The 20,748-nt window shown below is 36.1% G+C and overlaps 1 protein-coding gene and 1 long non-coding RNA gene across 8 annotated transcripts in view; one reads left to right on the top strand and one right to left on the bottom strand.

Annotated features, from left to right (window-relative positions):
* Nucleotides 1-1,823: 1,823 nt before the first annotated feature.
* The window catches only part of LOC101259792 (uncharacterized), a 47,340-nt gene continuing 28,415 nt past the window's right edge, over nt 1,824-20,748 (bottom strand). Inside the window, exons 8-15 of one of the 7 annotated variants that reach the window (XR_739342.3) lie at nt 16,785-19,830; nt 16,570-16,702; nt 9,306-9,820; nt 8,198-9,100; nt 7,566-7,757; nt 4,906-5,165; nt 4,388-4,470; nt 1,824-2,041 (exon numbers count right to left, since the gene is read on the bottom strand). Coding sequence is in view for 1 of the 7 variants with exons in the window: in XM_010317254.3 (XP_010315556.2) it covers nt 4,968-5,165; nt 7,566-7,757; nt 8,198-9,100; nt 9,306-9,820; nt 16,570-16,702; nt 16,785-19,830 (4,987 nt within the window). In the remaining 6 variants the exon portion in view is untranslated. Of the gene's footprint in view, nt 2,042-2,110; nt 2,395-4,177; nt 4,471-4,551; nt 5,166-7,565; nt 7,758-8,197; nt 9,101-9,305; nt 9,821-16,569; nt 16,703-16,784; nt 19,831-20,748 lie in introns of those variants that run through there. The other 6 variants (XR_739341.4, XR_011214461.1, XR_739340.3 and 3 more) reach the window with 6 other exon arrangements.
* Nucleotides 5,163-7,059, top strand: LOC104645498 (uncharacterized). Its single transcript, XR_739339.3, has 3 exons — nt 5,163-6,298; nt 6,412-6,505; nt 6,585-7,059. It is a non-coding gene; the product is annotated as an uncharacterized lncRNA (long non-coding RNA).

Here is a 20,748-nt window from a genome sequence, read left to right on the forward strand (position 1 = left end):
GTAATTAGTAATTACTGATAAAAAAAATTAAGGCTAATTTGTGTAAGAGTAAAAAGTATGCAATATAACTTGTAAATAAGGATATATTATACAGTGAATTTAACCGCGCTTCGCGCGGTAATAATTTTTGATATAGTTATCACTTATTAAAATTCAAACTTTAATCTAATCGATTGTTAATATTTGTTTTTCACTAAATCATTTGAAAGTGTGATATAATTTGAAGGAAGATTAATCTCTTATATTACCTTATGTCATCAAATGGAATAAAAATATATTTACTCTACTTGAGCATGTGAAAGTAAACAATAATATTTGATTTTTTTCACAGTATCTCTAATGGGTTTTGCTATATAATTTTTATCTTCCTTTTTTCCTATATTTTTAAATTGTTTTTCTCTCTTTTTTTTGTTGACTTTTTTTATCCATCGCCCTTTTACCATTTTGTTCATGAAATATTATTTTGTTGAGAGTTAAATTCTCAAAGAAAATGATGTTGGAAGTAAAAAAATTTATCTTTCAATAAATTCACTTTGAAGTTGAATTTTAAAATTTTAAAAATCAATAAAATTATGTTTCACCTTTTCACTTTAAGTTATTTATAATTCAAAAAACAACTTTTATTTGTGCTCACAAAGAAAATTTAAACGATTAATAACTTTGAAATAATTATTCTTTATAAAATTCACAATTTTCACACTAAACAACGCATTAATCCTTGTCTTTTCTTTACCTTCATTTTTCACATCCTTCTTTTTACCGTTACTTCTCTGCTCCTTTTCAAAATAAATAAGTAACTGCACAAAATAATATATTTTATTGATTACAACATTACAAATTAATAATTTTATCATATGGCTATTTTGTGGGTGTCTGTTCATCTACTATTTTGTCAATGAGTATTACTGTATCTTATCCTTTATATAATTATTTATTTTTTAAAAAAAATGTTATATGACAAATGTTTGTAGCTTAAAAAGAGAAAAATGTTAATACTTGAAATTAATTTATACTTCACCAAGAAAGTAATTATTTGGTAACACTAAATTAGTAGCATCCGAAGAGAAATCGGTAAAAGATATCGTAATTAATAATATATGACGGATAATTAACTAAAATTTGAATGATTTTCAGTTGAGTCTTTTTCTTCTTTGCATGTGTTGTAAAATCAAACTTTGTCATCTTTAATTTTTCACCTCTCAAGAAAAGTTTTGAATCCTTTTACATGTGATAGTTGTCAATACTTTAACAATTTTAAAGTTTTTTGATAATCAATAAAAAAACCTTTAATCAACTTGATTTGAACCTGTTAATTTAATTTCTTTTGACCATATGATTCATCGAATTATAATCATAAGTAATTTGAGAATTTAAAATGTTTTAAAAAGAATGTGTAAAAAAACTAATATTCATGGAACAAGATTCCTTTTTGTCAACAAAAAAAATGTTCAAATTGATTAGTTCGTCATGTTCTTGAAATTAATAACATTCTACATTTTTAAATCCTAACAATTTATCATCAAATTGTCTTTATGTGTAATCTAACTCTAAAAAAAATATGGCATGCTAAATCCAACTGAAAGCAAGGTATATAAATTAAGAAAACTACATTAGGAAAGCATACACATCTGATTTATGTATAGCACAAAATAATAGACTACGAAAAGACAAAAAATTAATTTAAAATGTATTTACTCATATATTAATATACAAATTCATAGCCATTATAAGTTCTTTTATTTAATAGATTGATTATATATTTAAAATTGAAAAAAAAAAGTAAAAATAAAGATTAATTATAATGGCAATATTACAAGAAAGTATGACATCAATTCGTCTATGTTTCACTTTATTTTATATATATAGATTTCAACAGGTCTACACATTTAGTATTACAAAAATATGTAATAAGATATTTTTTAGTCAATAAGAATTATACCCAAATTAATCAATTCGCAACTTTTCTTTAAATATATTGCATTTCACGTTGTTCAAATTTTTTTCCTTATCATCAATTCATCCATATCAGTAATGATCAACACTGAAAAAAGAAGAAGAATATGTCATATTAACAATCTATTAGGAGCAAATGAGTAAGCAAGCTACAACATAAAAATGATGAAAACATTCCTTATCATCAAATTATCTATATCAGATCAATACCGTAAAAAAAAAAGAATATGCTAGATTAACAATCAAATTAAAAGCAAAATAGAGTAAGCAAGTTACAACATAAAAAGAAAAAAGAAATCCAATCTATATAAGATATTTTTTAGTCAATAAAAATTATATCCAGATTAATCAATTTGCAATTTTTCTTCAAATATATTATTTTTCACGTTCTTCAAATTTTATTCCGTATCATCAAATCATCCATATCAGTAATGATCAACACTGGAAAAAAAAAAAAGAATGTCAGATTAACAATCTAATTAGAAGCAAAATGAGTAAGCAAGCTCCAATATAAAAAGGAAAAAAAAAATCCTTATCATCAAACCATCTATATCAGATTAATACCATAAAAAAAGTATATGCTAGATTAACAATCTAATTAAAAGCAAAATAGAGTAAGCAAGTTACAACATAAAAAGAAAAAGATCTCAATCTATATATATAGCACAAAAACATAGACTATGGGAAGACACAAAATTAATTAACATATAATAACTCAAAAATTAATGCATATTAAAAGTCATTACATGTCCAAATTAAAAATAAGTAACGGTTGATTGAAAAAATGGAAGGGTAGATACATTCCTTTTTAACCATTACACAACTTAATTCGGAAGGAAGGATTAAATGTTTTAAATGTTTTAAATGCTCATAATGAGGGGAATTTTTTTTAAAAAAAAACAGATTTTTAATAGAAAAAAGATGAAAAAATTTGAAAATTATGGAAAAATTGATAAATAGTAATATTGGCCATTGAGGCATGCCACATCAGCAAACTGAGATTCAGCTTTATATATATATATATATATATATATATATATATATATATATATATATATATGGATTATTTATGTAAATGGGCCCTTTGTGTATTCACTTTTGCCCATGGATTTTCTTGAAGATTATTTCAAGGAAAATTATATATAATAGCAAACTAATAACCTAAAATAAATGGAGTAGCCAGAGTTTGATTTAATTGTGATCCATAGCAAACGTTCGCAAAAAATTGTCAGGCACCTCTCTCCCAAATATCTCACTCGCCACTCTCCTCCAATCTCTAGCTCGCTTCTTCACTTTTTATACAAACACAAGTGTATAAAAATTGTTTCTAATTGTATAAAACAGAGAAAATTGTATAAATACATATATTTTTGTTCCCCTCTCTCCCCTCTTCCAGATCTCGCTCGCCAATCTCCCAAATATAGCTCGCCACTCTCGCCTTTCTCACTTATACAAACAGAAGCGAAATGTATAAATTGTGTTTCTGTTTGTATAAAGCGTGAGAAAATTGTATATACACATACAAATACATATATTTTCATCCTATACACTTATAATTATACAATAAAAATACTCCACTGCCCAGTTTCTTTTGTCTTTCTCTCTTTCTCGTTTTATACAATTTTCAAATTGTATCTAATTTCTCTCTTTCTCGTTTTATACAATTCGATTCAATTGTATATTCCTTGTCAAGTCTCTTTTGTCTTTCTCTCTTTCTCATTTTATACAACTTCAAATTGTATATAATCATCCTATACATCTATAATAATACAATTCGTTTTATACACTTCGTTTTATACAGTTTTCTGCCTCAGTGTCTTTCTATTTCTTGTTTTATACACTTTGTTTTATACAATTTGCTTCAACTGTATATGTATAACGAATTATACAATTTCTATGTTTGCTATAGAGCGCAATTACGCAAACTTTGCTATAACATACAAATATGAATTTTTTATTTGCTATAGGTGAAAGTTGTCCTTATTTCAAACCTGTATTTTTGAAGATTTTTAAAAATTTTATATAATGCTAATTTTGAGTGGCTAAACTTGTAAAAATTTATAAACATGGACTATGTCCTCAATAGGGATACTAGGAACAGATCTTTGAATTTCTTAACTTTTCAAAAGTAAACAATGAAGCTATCAAAAGCTCCTTCTTATCTATTTTTTTTAATCATAATGTTCCAAGTTAATAATTGTATTGTCTTTATCCAAAAGCTTAGTTCCAGGAGGTCAAAGTTAGATTTGCATTATATTACTTGGACAATATGTACGTTCATGAAGGCAAGTTCTTGTCAAAGACGTTAGTCATTTGATATGAGCAATAATGTGAGTTGTCATGTTTGGAATAACTTATCTCACCATTTATATAATAGTGATAAGATAAGTTATCGCATACACATTTTGGGATAAATTATCTCAGAATAGCTAACCTCATATAACTAATTCTGAGATACTTGTTCCCAACCAAACGACGTCATGCCATTATCCAGACCTTCTGAGATGCTGGTAAAACCTGGGAGATAATATAAGGCATAAAAAGTTTCAATCAGTAATTATCTCCGATTTCACCGTCCCAGAATTAAAAAGCACACTGTAAAAAAAAAAACACTTCAATTGTGACTTGAATAGACATCATTTAAAACACAATAGCTTTACATACATGATAAGACCTTATCAAGAAAAAAATCTGTACATGACTAGATTACAAGGGACCCTTATGAATGTTGCCATATGCCTAATTCTGTACATGACTTGATCATAAGAAGACCCTATCCTATTAATTTACCTCTAAATTTGAGCTTTACATACCGCTCCATCTACAATAATTTCTTTTCTGACTCGATAAAATGGGGGGTTTACTCTAATACGGTATCCAGAAGAAAGCCACTCGGAACTGGGAGAACAATTCAAGTAACACTCTTCAAAACTGCATCAAATGATAGCATACCACACAAATGAATAACACCAATGAAGTACACGGTAGGAGGTTTGGTTGCAGCAATAACGTATTCAGGGCCGGAACATCCTCATAACCTTGGAGACTTGAAGCCGACAGAATGGGCACCTTGAAACTGCAGATGAGCATCTACGGCAAAGCACATGACCACAAGGGACTATAGTAACATCAACTTCAGTGTTGAGACAGATGCGGCACAGCCATGCTGCTTTAGCTGTGTCAGCTTCTTTCGTAGCCATTTCAGACTTTTCCTGCAAATTCACAAGATTCACCAAGTTCTTATTCTAATAATTTGGCTGTGTACTCGGCATAAAATTATATTGCAACTTTGAGAGATTGATCAAGATCATATGGTGGCATTCAAAAGGGGACCAAGAAATTACATTCTGTAAAATAATGCAACCATTGAAAAGACGGGCGGGGATTTTAGAATTATATTGCGACACAGTTCATTTCTATTTCACGAATGAAGATACAATTGGTAGCGAATCGTCGATTTATAATTAGTTTCAGACAAAAAACAGCTGCTTATATTCAATTTTGAGAACCAAACTTGCACTGATAATAGCAAGATAGCGGGCAATGCCAATGGAGATACGAAGGGTAATGAAAAGGAGATGGACTCAGAAAGGGAATGAGGGTAGAGAGAATTTTGCAACAACAATATGCATGCCCCATTCTTGCTAACCCTATTACTTTTTATTACCAAATCCCTGATTGCACCCCTATCTTTAACAAGCCTACTGACCGGGATCCCAGATATAATCTGTTAACCTTTGTGAAGACCTGGCCCTATTGTTTCTTCTCAGCCCAAACGCTATTTATGTGATATCCACATCTAACTAGAGTTGATTCATGGCAATAACCCATCCGCAACAAGAACCTCATCATCAGGGTTTGAGTAAGGATAAATTGATATCATAGTAGTGATTCTTTTTTTTTTTTGATGACAAGGGAATCCACAACCTCTACCCTTTAGGTGCGCACAGGGTAAAATCCCCGCTTCTATGCAATAGCTCGCAAACCACATAGGAGAGGTAAACCACACTAAGCAAGCTCGGTGCGACGAGCTCGACCCAGAAGGCAAAACCCCTTGCTTCTGCTAGCAAGGGGTTTCGGGCTTGAGACCTCCAACATGGAAGTCCCAAGCACAAACCACTGGGCCACCCCGAAGGGTCAGTGATTCTATTTTGACTTGAATGTGGATCAGGCACTACCTCTCAATAAGATATAGGTCTACAGAACCGCTAGTAAACAAACCCATGAGAACAATATAGTTAAGATGCAAGGCTCAATGGCTCGAATTCTTCTTTGACTTTGTACAATAGAACATTAGGGGATAACTCTTCTACAGATCCAACCAACTTTACTTATCTCTGCCCAAGTAAGTGAGTTGGTTTAGTTCTTTATAGTTGTACTTTAGTTATTTGACTTATCTATACTTATTAACCTTTAAATTTATTTTTCTATAATTGAATGGTGGTCGATATTTGGTAGTCAAACTCCAACCTTGCAAAAGTTTGCCAGGAAAGTATCAAGTGTAAATTGCAGCTCATTTGGATGTGAGTGAAATTGGAGTGTGTTTGAACATGTAAGAAGATTTTATATCCTAATTTCTATATTATATTATTATTAGTATCTATTGATTAATTTCTAAAAATTATGTGCAGATTCATTCAAAAGAGAAGTAGCCTAGCGTTATCACATCTCAATAATCTAGTGTACATCAAGTACAATAGAACACTGAAACGTCATTATGATGCTTGTGATACCATTGATGCAATTGCCTTGGATAATATTGATGAGGCAAATGAATGGTCTATCGTCTTAGGGGACGTTCTTGAAGTTCAAGGTCGCTTAACTAGGGCAAGGAGTACATACTACTACATTTACAAGTTCAAGTCAGACTCAGACCCTAACTTATCAAGAATCTGCCGAGGAAGAAGATGAGGAGCAATATATAACTGAATCTTGCACTTCAAAAATTTGAAAATCTTGAAGAAGAATAGACTTCTAGAGTTCTAATATTGCTTGTCAATTGTCTTATGAATTATCAAATCATTCAATCTCTAGATTTTAGCATCTACCATTATTTTTTGAATTGAAATATTTGTTAATGTGTTATTACTACTGAGATTTTGGTTATTTATGCATGCAATTAAATACTTGAGGTTTTTGGTATTAATTAGCGCCTCAATTCCAAAAGCCACTCGCCTCACCGCAAGGCAGACCAAGGTTGCCTTTCACCATCCAAAACACCGCAATATGCATAGGAGTTTGAATGCACTTCTCAAGGGACAACATTATTTCCAATATTCAGCTTTTAAGCTGGTGATTGCATTTAATTGCTCCAAATACGCAGACTCAATATCTGATGCCAGAAGGCGCGAACAAACATATTCTACCTTTCACCAAACAGTTGTTCCATTCTACTGTCCAATTATTCCCAGACATGCAGTAACAGTTTCAGTTTGAATGAAATGAATTTTAAGGTTCGGGAAAATATGCAACCATGACAGTCCGTTGCCCAGGGACATGTGTGCATTATAAACCAAGACGAATTGGGGAGGGACAGAATGATCATGTTGTAGTAGGAAACAACGCTGTGAGAACTACAAATGGCAAATGTGCCGTTAAACAAGGAAAGATACCTGCTCGAGTAAGAGTGCCGCTTGAGAATCCTTGAATTGCTCTTGCAATGTGATTGTTGTTTCCAGTAATGATTGCTTTTCCACGTCCATACTGATTCCTGCCGCAGAAAGCATCTCCTGAACTGCCTGGACCAATTCTGTAGCAGACACTCGACCATGTTGGAGTGCTTGAAGCTGCTGCTGGTGGTTCCCCTATTAGAAGCATCATTTAACTCTTTAAGTAACAAACATTAGATCAATTTTCACAATAAGTAAACCTAGAACCAACGTTTTGTTAAAATTCCAGTCGATTACTATATGAGAAGGGAGGGCTTTTTAGCAAACATCCATTTATCACACGGAGAGTAGATAAGATAACTACATGTATAGATGGTTTGCTTGGATGTAGTGATAGGAATACAGGTCTTTAAAAATCAATTACAATTGGGTACTCATTAAATATTTCTGCAATGAAAGTGAAAATGTTGAAACACAATTCAATTATTGGGAAAAGTGACTAGAATTTTTCCAACTCTACTACTATAAGAAAAAGACGGAGTTCAAAAGGTTTTTGCTCAAAGCACTAAAGAATGCACACTACTATAAATGTAAACCATTTGATTCTAAATAGGAAATTTAGCATGGGTATGTACCTCAGAAGGTCTTGACTGAACTCTTGCAGTAACACCCTCACTCCTACTACTGTCCATCGTACAATAACCCTCAGGAAAATCAGCTGACGAGTCCTCACCAGAGATGGTGACACTTTTGAACGAGAAGACATGAGAAGATAGAAGAAGCTCAACCAATCCCAGTGATATTTCTACTTTGAATCTGTAGAGGGCTTGGCCAGCTGATGGTCTCACATTCTCCGAAATCCTACCATACTTCAACTTTTCTCCATTCTGATGCCGCCAAGCTACTATTTCTCCAGCATAAAATGGTCTTAATGGGTGAAATTGTACTTGTAAAGCATCTTGGGGTAGTATATCCATGCCAAGAAGACCATCTTTGTCACTTCTGAATCCATTAGCTTGCATATGAGAACTAAGTTTCAAGATATCGACAAGGGCAGTCTCAGAGCCCTCGGGACAAAGGAATAGAGAGCCTATTGGCAATGGGACGGGGAAGTCTAACACCCTGCTCACAGCAGTCGCTATCACATCAGCAATAGAGACATAGTCTGGTGGTTCAGCGATCAACACAGAAGATTTAGACGGTTCAACAAAGTAAAGAGCCCGGTGACGTGATGTATCCTTCCACTCTGGGAACATCGATTCCGGTCTAACTCGAGTGATATCCAAAGATTTTGGAAGGAGCACAAAGTGTGTATGTAGACATTGAACAAATCTCAACTTCTCCGCAACCAATTTCAATGAGCTTTGTATATCCTCTAAGGTAGCATGATCAATGTCAGCGACGTTGCTTTGCATGCTAGTGACAACAGTCCACACTGCAGCTTGAAAGGATCTGCTCAACAACTTGTGTCTTATAGCTTCAATCTGAACTGATCCAATGCATTCCAAAGATTGCAAATGTTCTTCACAACATAGTTCCTGGAAAGATAGCCCATTAATATCATATAAGAGACTCATGTAGCCATACAGAAAAACATGTTAGTATGCTAATCATTCAGGGAAGAAAAGGGGGGTAAACAATTTCAAATACATATAACAAACATGACGTCTGCAGCTGCACGAACATGATGAAAATCTTATATAAACTAGAAATACATAAAAGTAACCAGATCATTTTGGGTACCTCTATAACCACATCTGAAATCTTTTTGATTCCAAAGGCAATACATAACTTCTCTGGGAGATCTTGGTGGACGAACCTCAGCTTGGAAATCTCAATAAACTTAATATAGCTAGAACCATAAGAATCTATGTACACGCATGACTTAGCATGTACAAGTCTGCAATCATTATCAGGGACAATTGCTTCAGAATGCCAACTGCTCATGTCCGAAGTGTTTGCCTGATCACAGATGAAATGCACAATTCCCATCACAGCACGGAATTCATTTGGATTTAAACGCTGATATCGACATGCTTTTTGAAGATTCAAAAGGAGAGTCTTTGCAGATGAGATGGACAGTGAGTCCTGGAGGCCCAACTCTCTAAGTATATTGACATAAGGCAGGTAGAGTGAAGGGAGTTCAAAAACAAATGGGGAAAGATTAATTGTCAGACGTGTGAAAAGGCAGCTTGCTGTCACCAAACGTGTACCATTTGCGGCAGGCATGAAGGCCACTTGGCACAATGCCTCCTTGTCTGCCAAGAAAAAGAAAAGATGCAGAAATTTTTTTATCAGCGGACAAACAAAACCAGAAATGCACATAACACACTATCGTCTTCAAATCAAATCAATATCAAAGTGACTGAAGGAAGTCTTTCAGGATAAAAAGAAAGCAAAAGTTCCGATCTGAAATAGTAGCTATTCTTACTGCATCCACCAAGATTTCTACCATGGAAAATACCTTGTGCCTAAGCCAACTCCTTATAACAGATGTGTTAGAATATAAATAAGTATTTATAACTATTTCCTACTTAAAATAGGAATAGGAATAAGAATAGAAATAGGAATAGGAATAGGAATCCTAGTCGGAAAAGGGTTCCAATGTAGTGTCTAAAAATAGGGTCTCAATGTAACAATTAAGATACACAATTCAATAATATTCTTCCCATATATTTCTCACATGGTATCAGAGCATTGGTGAGAATTTCAAGTCACCGGTGTCAAATTTCGGTGAAGACAGTGGGATTGATTTGTGTCATTTTTCATTCTGAAGGTGTTGTGCAAAAGAAAACACCGTCACGAGGCTCGAGAAGCTTAGGTGACCAAACCCCAGCCAGACCCACCGGAAAATACCCTCCCACGCGCCCCCACGCGCCGATCGGAGGTGAGAATTTTCAGGCGAGATCTGCTCACGCGCCGGTGCGCAAGTGCTGCTCCGGCCATTTTTTTTGAGCTATTTTTTCCGTTGGATCACCCAGTATTTTCGACCAGAACCTGGGCAGTTTTCTCCAGATCCGATCATCGGAGTTAGGGCTCCGGTGATTTGCTAGATGGCAAGCCTTACTCTCTAGTTTCGATTTTCAAATTGAATATCTCAAGGGAGAAGTCAATTCTCTCCCCAACTTTCTAACCCGTGAATTTTTGCATGGTAAAAATGAGTCGGCAACAGGTTAGGCCCTTGGCAGGCGGAAAAGCAATTAGGCCCACTTCTAATGGATCAAGCAAAGCAGCAGGCCCATTTGAAATAAGGCCTGAATTGAACCAGAACAGATATTCAACATTGCCCAATGGCCTCCAATTGTTCCCTCTACACTACCATCAAGTAGTTCTTCAAACATGCTGATTTTGAAAAAGCCTTTTCAAAAGGAGCAGGAGCAGCCCAGTTCAACATCCCCATCGGGAAAACTTAGATTTTCCCAAATTCAAACTAGTGACAGTTATGCAATGAAGCAGCCAGAAAGCTTCGTAGAGGCAATATCTCCGAATACTGTTAAAACTACTGCAAAAGAAAAAGAGAAATTTGACGTTGTTTCTTTGCAGGTTTTCCCCATGCTTGCTTTAGACAAGAATATGAAAGCTATGAGGTTAAACACCTCCTGGAACCCCTTTACTCAAACAAGAATTACATAGAAACGGATAATTCCTTAAAAACCAGGAGATTTTTTGAGTTTATTCTCGTAGATATAGGGTCTACCGAGATTGAACATGAACTCGCTGATAAGTCAGATCCGAAAAGCATTGCCTATTCCAAATTTACTATTAAAAAGATTTTATCTCCATTTGAGTGGCAAGTCGACCACTTACAAACTCCTATCAACTTTTCAAAACGTTTTAATCCACAAATGTATAATTGGTATGAGTACAAAAATGCTTGGACTAACTTCTTATATGTTAGGCCAACCACAAATACTTGATTTGTGAAGTATTGTCCGGAAGTAGCAACTTCCATTATCCCAAGATGGTTCTACGAATGGTGGAGCTATTTTGGTGGAACTGAACAAGTTATGCCTAAGCAATTTGCAAATAAATATCCTCAATTTCAAATTAACGAAGGCATATCCACTCTCCCAGAGAATATTAAGCTCTGTAAATATTTTATTAAGAAACGTCTTTCTTATATTATTAGCTGGACATTTGTTATTGCAGATTTTGACTGGATCAAATTTCTTTCAAAAGAAATCCGATTCATATGCTGGTCTCAGCTAAAAAGGAAGGCAACCCTTATACTTGTATGTGTTTGTATTGTGAACCCCTCTACTTATCCTTTTGTCATCTAGACCCCTCAACTCAATAAAACACAATTTAATAAACCCTCTAACCATTGACCAAGCTTATGTGGATTTGAATGTCTGAGTTGGCAAAAGTGTGTAACCACACGCATATTAAGGCGAGTGAGGGAGCATTTTTACTTAAATAAATACTAAAAATTATAAAATAAATAATTTTTTATTTATTTTTGACCAATGATTAAAAATCTCCTTCTTCTTCACCCATTACACCTCCTTTTCAGCCATTTCCATCCCCTGCCCATCCCTTTTTTTTCTCTTTTACCACAAACTAATAAAAAAGTGTCCATCTTCTTCACCCATTTTCAGGAGGGGCCTTTTTGCAGAACCTAAATTTAAAATTTAATTAAAAATTTTACAAGCTTTCATACCTTAAATTGAAAGACAAAAGTTGGTTGAATGGTTCAGGCATTAACAGGATGAGTTGGTGCTATAGTCATAACAATTTTTTGTCCTGAGCATAGAATTCCTCGAAAATATGTCCAACCCCTTCTTTCCATAGTCTTGTAATTGTTTTAAGAGATGTTGACATTGAAACCTCCTTGAGTCCATTGGTTCGCCGGCAAAGGGAGAGGTTTATGGTGGCGGTGCTCCTCGCAGACAATTGATTCGCTGTAGAGTGAGAGAGACGATGGTAGTAAGGTGAGGGGAGAATTAGGCAGGTGAGGGTTGAAGGATCTGGTTACGATAGCGAAAAGATTTTTGGCCAGATCTGATGGTGCGGCGACGGCTTAGGTTGATAATTTTGTGATGGTTGAAGGAGGAAATCATCTCGAGGGCTATATTCATCCTCTTCATCTTCTTAATAGATGATGCTAGAAAGAAAGGGGAAGAAGAAATGCAACAATGACTTTATTTTGGGGGGGAAAAAGTCACAGGAGTATCAATTTTTATTTTAAGAAATAAATATAAATTTAATTATTTTATTTTTAATTAAATAATTTGGTTAATAAATCTTAAAAAATGTTTTAAAAAGATAATTATGACATGTCATTGATATAGATGATATGAATTTGACATGTCATTGATATAGGTGATGTGGATTTGACATGTCATCAATTTAAGGGAGAGTGAACTACACACATGAGGAGAGGGGTTCAAAAATCTTATTTGTATTGAATTTAAGGGTCTAGATGACAAAAGGGTAAGTAGAAGGATTCACTATACAAACGCATACAAGTATAAGGATCACCCTGATCATTCCGCCAAAAGGAATCTCCATCATCTTCATCCAAGAAGACTCAAACCAGGCCTTCACCATCAAAGAGTGAACTAAAGAAAAAACTGGAAAAGGCATTATCAGAATTAGATAATGATCCGGATGAAGTTGCTATTATGCAACTTCTTGATGAAGCTTCGTCACAAAGTGACAAGAATGGAGATATGATGAATCCTAAGGCCCTTGCAAGGTCCTATTTGAATCCATTAGATTAATCTTAATTGAGGTTATTAAAAACCAAAATAATTAATTTTTCAGATAGAGATCAAAAGATCGGAATTATCTAGAAAGAGATAAAGGAGTTTCAAACAGACGGAATCTTCATCGATATATCAGATGGACCCTACCACCACTGAAAGTCTTTTGTACTATTCGGAAAAGAAGAATAGTAGTGGACCCCACTTGTCTTATCTCTTCAAAAGCGAACCAGACCTTATCAAGAAAATCTGGGCCTCGACCAGACCTTATCAAGAAAACTACTTTTAAAATAATTCCACGACGTTTTTGGGGAGATGCAGTTCTTACGTCTTGTTATTTGATAAATAGGATGTCTTCTTCTTCTATTCAGAATAAGGTTCCACATTCCATACTGTTTCCTATGTCACATCTCTATCCTATCCCCCCTAGTGTCTTTGGGAGCACATGCTTTGTTCATAACTTAGCCCCTAGAAAAAGATAATTAGCTCCTCGTGCCCTCAAAAGTGTCTTTCTTGGTTACTCTCAAGTCCAAAAAGAGTATCGATGTTATTCACGTGATCTTCACAACACCTTATGTCCGCTGACGATACATTTTTTGAGTCTAAGCCTTACTATACATCTTCTAATCATCCTAATGTATCTATGGTCTTACCCATACCTCAAGTTTTACCTGTGCCAACCTTTGAAGAATCTACAGTTACTTCTACAGCTCCAGTTGTTGTGCCACCATTACTAACTTATCATCGCGGTCTACATCCAACCCTAGTCCCAGATGATTCATGTCATGCGCCAGACCCTGCTCCTACTGCGGACTTGCCTGCACCTAGCCCACCGCTTGCGCTTCAAAAAGGTTTACGATCCACTCGAAATACTAACCCACATTATACTTTCTTAAGTTATCATCGTTTATCATCACCCTATTATGCCTTTGTGTCATCTTTGTCCTCTATTTCCATTCCTAAGACTACAGGTGAAGCACTTCCTCATTCTGAGTGGAGGCAGGCTATGGTTCATGGGATATCTTCTTTACATAAGAGCGGTACTTGAGAACTTGTCTTCCTTCCTGCAGGTAAATCTATTGTTGGTTGTCATTGGGTTTATGCAGTCAAATTTAGTCCTGACGGTCAGGTTGATCGACTTAAGGCTCGCTTTATTGCCAAAGGGTATACTCAGATATTTGGGCTAGATTATAGTGACATTTTTGCTCCTGTGGCTAAAAAAGCATTTGATCGTCTTTTTCTATCTATGGCTGTCGTTCGTCATTGGCCTCTTTATCAGTTGGACATTAAGAATGTTTTTTTGCATGGTGATCTTGAGGAAGAAGTCTATATGAAGTAACCACCTAGTTTTGTTGCTCAGGTTGGACTCTAGTAGCCTTGTATGTCGATTGCGTAGGTCATTCTATGGTTTGAAACAGTCTCCTCGAGCTTGGCTTGGGAAGTTCAGCACAGTAGTTCAAGAGTTACGCATGACTTGTAGTGGAGTGAATCACTCTGTGTTTTCTCGACATTCTGCACCAAGTCGATGTATCTATTTGGTTGTTTATGTTGATGATATTGTTATCACTGGTAATGATGAAGATGGTATCACCGATTTAAAGCAACATTTCTTTAAGCAATTTCAGACTAAAGACCTTGGTAGATTGAAATATTTTATAGGTATTGAGGTTGTTCAGTCTAGATCAGGTATTGTTATTTCTCAACGCAAGTATGCCTTAGACATTCTTGAGGAGACAGAAATGATGGGATGTAGACCTATTGACACTCCTATAGATCCGAATGTTAAACTTCTTCCGGGACATGGGGAGCCACTTAATAATCTTGAAAGGTGTAGACGGCTTGTTGGAAAGTTGAATTATCTCACAGTGAATAGACCTGACATCTCTTTTACCGTGAGTGTTGCAAGTCAGTTTATGACTTCCCCTTGTGATAGTCATTGGGAAGCAGTTGTTCGTATTTTGTGATATATAAAGTTAGCTTCCGATAAAGGACTACTCTTTGAGGATCATGGCCATGAACATATCATTGGATATACAGACGCTGATTGGGCAGGATCAACCTTTGACGGACGTTCGACATCCAAATATTATGTTTTAGTTGGAGGTAATTTAGTGTTATGGAAGAGTAAGAAACAGAATGTGGTTGTTCGATCTAGTGCAGAATTAGAATATCGAGCAATGGCGACAGCAACTTGTGAGCTAGTTTGGCTCAAACAGTTGCTGGGAGAACTAAAATTTGGCAAAATTGATCAGATGAAACTTGTGTGTGATAATCAAGCGGCTCTTCATATTGCATCAAATCCAGTGTTTCATGAAAGGACTAAGCACATTGAGATTGATTGTCACTTCGTCAAAGAAAAGATACTCCCGGGAGATATTGTTACAAAATTTGTGAAGTCAAATGATCAGCTTGCAGATTTGTTCACCAAGTCTCTGACATGTCCCGTATTAATTAGATCAGTAACAAGCTAGGTACATATGATTTATATGCACTAGCTTGAGGGGGAGTGTTAGAACAGAAATAAGTAGTTATAAGTATTTCCTACTTAGAATAGGAATACGAATAAGAATAGGAATAGGAATAGGAATCCTAGTCGGAGAAGGGTTCCAATTAGTGTCTATAAATAGGGTCTCAATGTAACAACTAAGATACACAATTCAATAATATTCTTCCAATATATTTCTCACAAGATGGTTCATTGTCCTGATAGTTCATTGTCCAGTTTCAAAAACACATCTTGAGCATAAGGTTATCCATCTCTTCATCACATTGTCCCGAGTCAAAGCTGCTTCTTTGGCCAATAACCAGATGAAACATAATGTTTTGTAAGGTATCCTATTGTTTCAAATTTGTTCCACAGCCAATTTCGATTATGATGGCTAGGTTGATCCATCATTTTGTAAGCTTTGTTAACTCTGAATACACCTTTGTTGTTACCACTCCTCCATGTTATATCCTCCCCTATCTGAAGCCCATTAAAGGTGTCCACTATGTTAAGAAATTCAGTGACTCTCATAATTCCCCAATCATTTAGCTGCCTCCTAAAAGTAAGTTCCACCATGTGGTGTCCATAGCTCTGCTATTGATCTTTGTTGGAACAAAGCTACATTGAAGATATTTGGAATAAAACTTCCAAATTGCCTTATTCATGCCATTCATCCTTCCAAAACTTGGGTCTTTCTTCCATTCGCCCCTTTTTTCTCTGGGCAGTTAATACATATCAGCCCACATATCTCTTATAGATCTCCATAAACTGGCCCCATATGGATAAGCAAGAAAAAGGATAAGCAAAGCGCACATACCTGAAGAAGAGAGAGAACTCCAGACTATGTCAAGGTACTTCAATACATCAAAGGAAGCTTCATCAATTGTCTTTATGCCTGTAGTAGCTGGCCAATGAGCAAGTGTGTCTTCACCACTATTTCTTCCAATAACCTATAGTACATTTTGCTACATGCTTAAATGACTGAGTAATGAAGTACCATTTAATATAAATACAAGGAAATAACCACCATACCTGGAGGTGCCTCAAAACTGTGGGAGATGCAGGAGGACTTCTCAAATTTAGAGCCCCCCAAGAGTATTCTGGTGGGACAATGCTCTGCCTAGAAAGAATGGGGGAACAGCTCCAAGCAAGTGGCCAATCCTTTAATATAATAGCTTCAGAATATGAACACAGCACTCGCTTCCCACTTCTCTTGCCGCCAGCATTTGGGAAGCCCTTTTCAGCAGGAACACATGCTATCTTCCCAAAAATACTGCAAAATTGGTTACTGTAAAGGACGGCAAAATTTGATATTATAGCTTTCACAAGGCTTTCTGCCAACAACCAGATTTCAAACGATAATTCATCCTGTGAGCTGAATAAATCTTTCTCAAGATCATCAGTAAGTCCTGAAGGTGGCATGAAATCTCTTCCAAGCAACTCAACTCTCTTGGCACATTCAAGGATAACATCAGATTCAACTGAAGTGTGAAGGCCCACCTTCTTCAAAATAAGTAGCCATCCTTCGGAGATAAACCTTTCTCCAGGAAATTTAATTCTCATGCCTGAGAACACTGATGTTAATAAAGCATCACTGGGATCAAAAAGATCGGTTGGTTTAAAGAGTTCTGCAGACATTTCATCAGCGCACCTAACAAATTTAGTCTCCTTGAGTACTTCAATAATTGATGAGTCTTCTTGTAGGTCCTGCCAATTCGAGTATAGGTAGATCAAAATATCTTCCTGTACAGACTGAGGCTTCTCATCAAATCCAGGCAATCCAAATTTGACAAAAATTTGTTGATCATGCAACTCCGGGACCCCAAGGGCTCGAAAAAGAGGTTTCTCGTTAGAATCAGTAGAGACAGATAGACAGCGTTCATCAAATGGCTTAAGAAAGGTATTGGAAGGAATGATACAAAGCTCATGACTCTGCAATCTCGTATACGTTCCCACAACTGTCTTGTATATAGGCAAATCACGCAGCACTTCAAGCTCCTCTCTTCCATAGCCAGAGCTATTTGCAGAAAAATCAGAAGCAAAGAGGGTAAAAAGCTCATCACGCTCTGAATCTGGAAAGGAAGTGAGTTCTGGAAAGTACCCAGCATTTTTAGCTGCGACAAGCTTCAATGCTATAACTTGACCTAACGATTTCCCCTGACCGGGTAAACATTTGCAACGACCAGCACAATCCAAGAAAGAGCTATCAAAAATGGGTATATTGCACTGGTTCAGCAACGACCTCAACCAAGGGTACTTTCTCTCTGCAACTTTAAATGATAAGCTGTAGGATTGAATCTCTTCAGATTCCAAAGGTAATCCAGACAGATCAGCTTCTCCACTTGACCTATCCTCAAGTTCAATAGAGTCTAAATTACTTGCAACAGGTGGAATGAAAACAAGTTTTCGCTCCTTTACACGGCATAGTACTGGACGACCAAGAAAAGCTGGAATAAGTGGCCAATCAGCGAAAAGTTCCAGATCATCTGAACAGTCATCGACCATCTTCCAGAAAAGTCTAATCCAGTTAGGAGAAGGACCACATTCACTTGCAGAAGTAGCATTGTTCTCCCAAGAGAACCAGGGTACCATATTTGAGTCACACACATGATTCACCCAGTTTTCATGGAAGAGAAACCTCATATGATTAGCCAGCAAAGTAAGGGAGAAACTCTGCAGCTTCAATAATGATTGAATTGTGCGGTTAGAAAAAATGTTCAACAATATTGATCTATCCAGTACTTTAGGATGAACGAATTTAGCAGCTAAAGGAATCATTAGTGATTGTTGATCCTTGTTTCCAACCCAAAGTTCAGTAGCTCCCAGCCTTGTAAGATGATTTGTTCCTGTTGGACAGGGTAACCCTCTGAGTTCACTAGCTACAGATAGTAGCTTTTGATCATTTCTATCTCTAATACTATCCCCGATGGTTCCTGAAACAACATTCCTTTGAGATAAAGGACCTCCTCCACGACCAATATCTTCAACAACAACTCGGCCTAGATCAAATAAGGCCTTTCCTAAGCTTGTCATCATTTCAAGGGCGTCTCCTCCAGAACTGCTTGAAGGTTGTAGAGTGTTGTGAATTCTACGAGAACTGGAGCTTGATTCAGAGAAAGAATTAGTGTGACCTTCACTAGATTCTTTAACAGAATCTAAGTTGCTAGTGTCTCTGAATGAATCAGACATATTTGGTTCACTGGTTTCTAGAAGCTGGATATCTGATAAGCAATATTCAAGTACATCAATGTAAGTCTCAACTGATCGGAGAACAATAGATGTTGAAGAAGCCCGAAGAAGGTCCCGGACCATCTTAGGTTTGATTTCCCTGACTGTAACCCCTAAGGCTTGTATTTCACTAACCAACTCCCATGGTACTGAGAAAACTGGATAATGTTCTTTCACAAAGACACAAACTGTAGTTGGAAGCAAGCCACCATCCATTCCAGTGCCAGGCTGAGATAGAAACATACCCTCCTCAGCCTTTACTAGGTTTCCTGAATACAACTGCCAAACAGGAAGATCCATAAGACGAGCATAGAATGGCTGAATAACTTGCTGAGTGATACATCCCCAATCTGCTTTAGAAACCTTCATTGACATGAAATCATTTCCATCTTTCTCTTGTTCAATCAGCAAATTTCTAGTCGACCTGGGCCAAAATGAATAGATCTGATCACCATATGCATTCAGAGTCAAACTGACAGCTCGGGCCACACTAGGCTCCAGAAGAGAAGTTGATGGTTCCCTCCTCAACTTTTGCATTTCCAATACCAGCTTCACATAAGAATCACGAACACAACACATAAGTTCTCGATTCCAAGCTTCAATCAATTGATTTCCAGCATCAAACTGTGGCCCTGCCAAAGACTCCATTTCTTGGTCCTTGAAAAGAAAACGTCCCTGATTATGACACACTAGGAAATATCCGAGTATAGTGACTGGTATGTTTATAGTACTGGACAGCGGAAGTGGGGACATGATAAAGCTTGATGAACAAGTATTGCTAGGCTGCCCATTTTGAGATATCAGTGCTGCAACACCACCAACAGGTGTAAGGTTGTATGCCATGTACCGCCTGCAAAAACCGCTAGTAAGAAAGTTGCTGCTCCAAAAATGGCAGATTGATGGAGGACATGCTTTCCAGGGATTTGTTACAGTAAATATCAAGGGGGAAGGGGGTGGGATGGGGGTGCTCAATGGCGAATTCTAGAATGAATTACAACCCTGAAAAAGTGCATTCTATTCGTTTTCTAAGAGGCATTCAAATTCCTAAGGATAATCTAACAGTGATCAATTGTTCTACACAATAGTCTATTTATTTGTTCTTGCAGACCTACCAGAGTGATACCAATTGCTATATTTTAACAAAAAGGGGTAAGATTGGATCTGTCTCTGACTTCTTTACTGGAACAAGTATGATATTCATCAAGGAGTTAAGTGTCAGTCTAGTTCTATATATCAGACTAAAGGAGCCAACCCTCCCAGTAATGAATCTGGAGCTTTAAAATAAAACTCAAATATAAAATAAAAAGAAACTAATGCAAGTGAATCACACAGTTAAAAACATATTTCATTCTAGTTTACCATCAACGGGAGACTGCACAAATGAAATATTATGAGTCAAACTACTTAAAATGTTCAGGGACATATGAAACACCTTTCAGATTTTCAGCCAAAGCCAATCACCAAATATCTACCATAGTTGTGAAGGTTCGATGACTAAAAAGTTGTCTATTCCCCTTCATCTAAAGTTTTTCTCCAGACGATTATCCTTTCACCAGAAAATCTTTAAAGAACTGCTTTCACTAAAGTTTCCTGAAAGTACTATGTGCTGCCTTTCTACCTGCTTAAATGTCCAAACTTCCTCATTGCCTGTCCCAAACAATGTCTACTTCCCTTCAAAACCCTACCCTATTGGATTTATCAATACACTTCTCTTTCTAAGTTTTACCTTTTTTCCGTTAGCAAAACCAAACACTGCTAGTTTCTGTGA

The sequence above is a fragment of the Solanum lycopersicum genome, chromosome 2 (genome assembly GCF_036512215.1).
Source record: "Solanum lycopersicum chromosome 2, SLM_r2.1".
NCBI classification, from domain to species: domain Eukaryota; kingdom Viridiplantae; phylum Streptophyta; class Magnoliopsida; order Solanales; family Solanaceae; genus Solanum; species Solanum lycopersicum.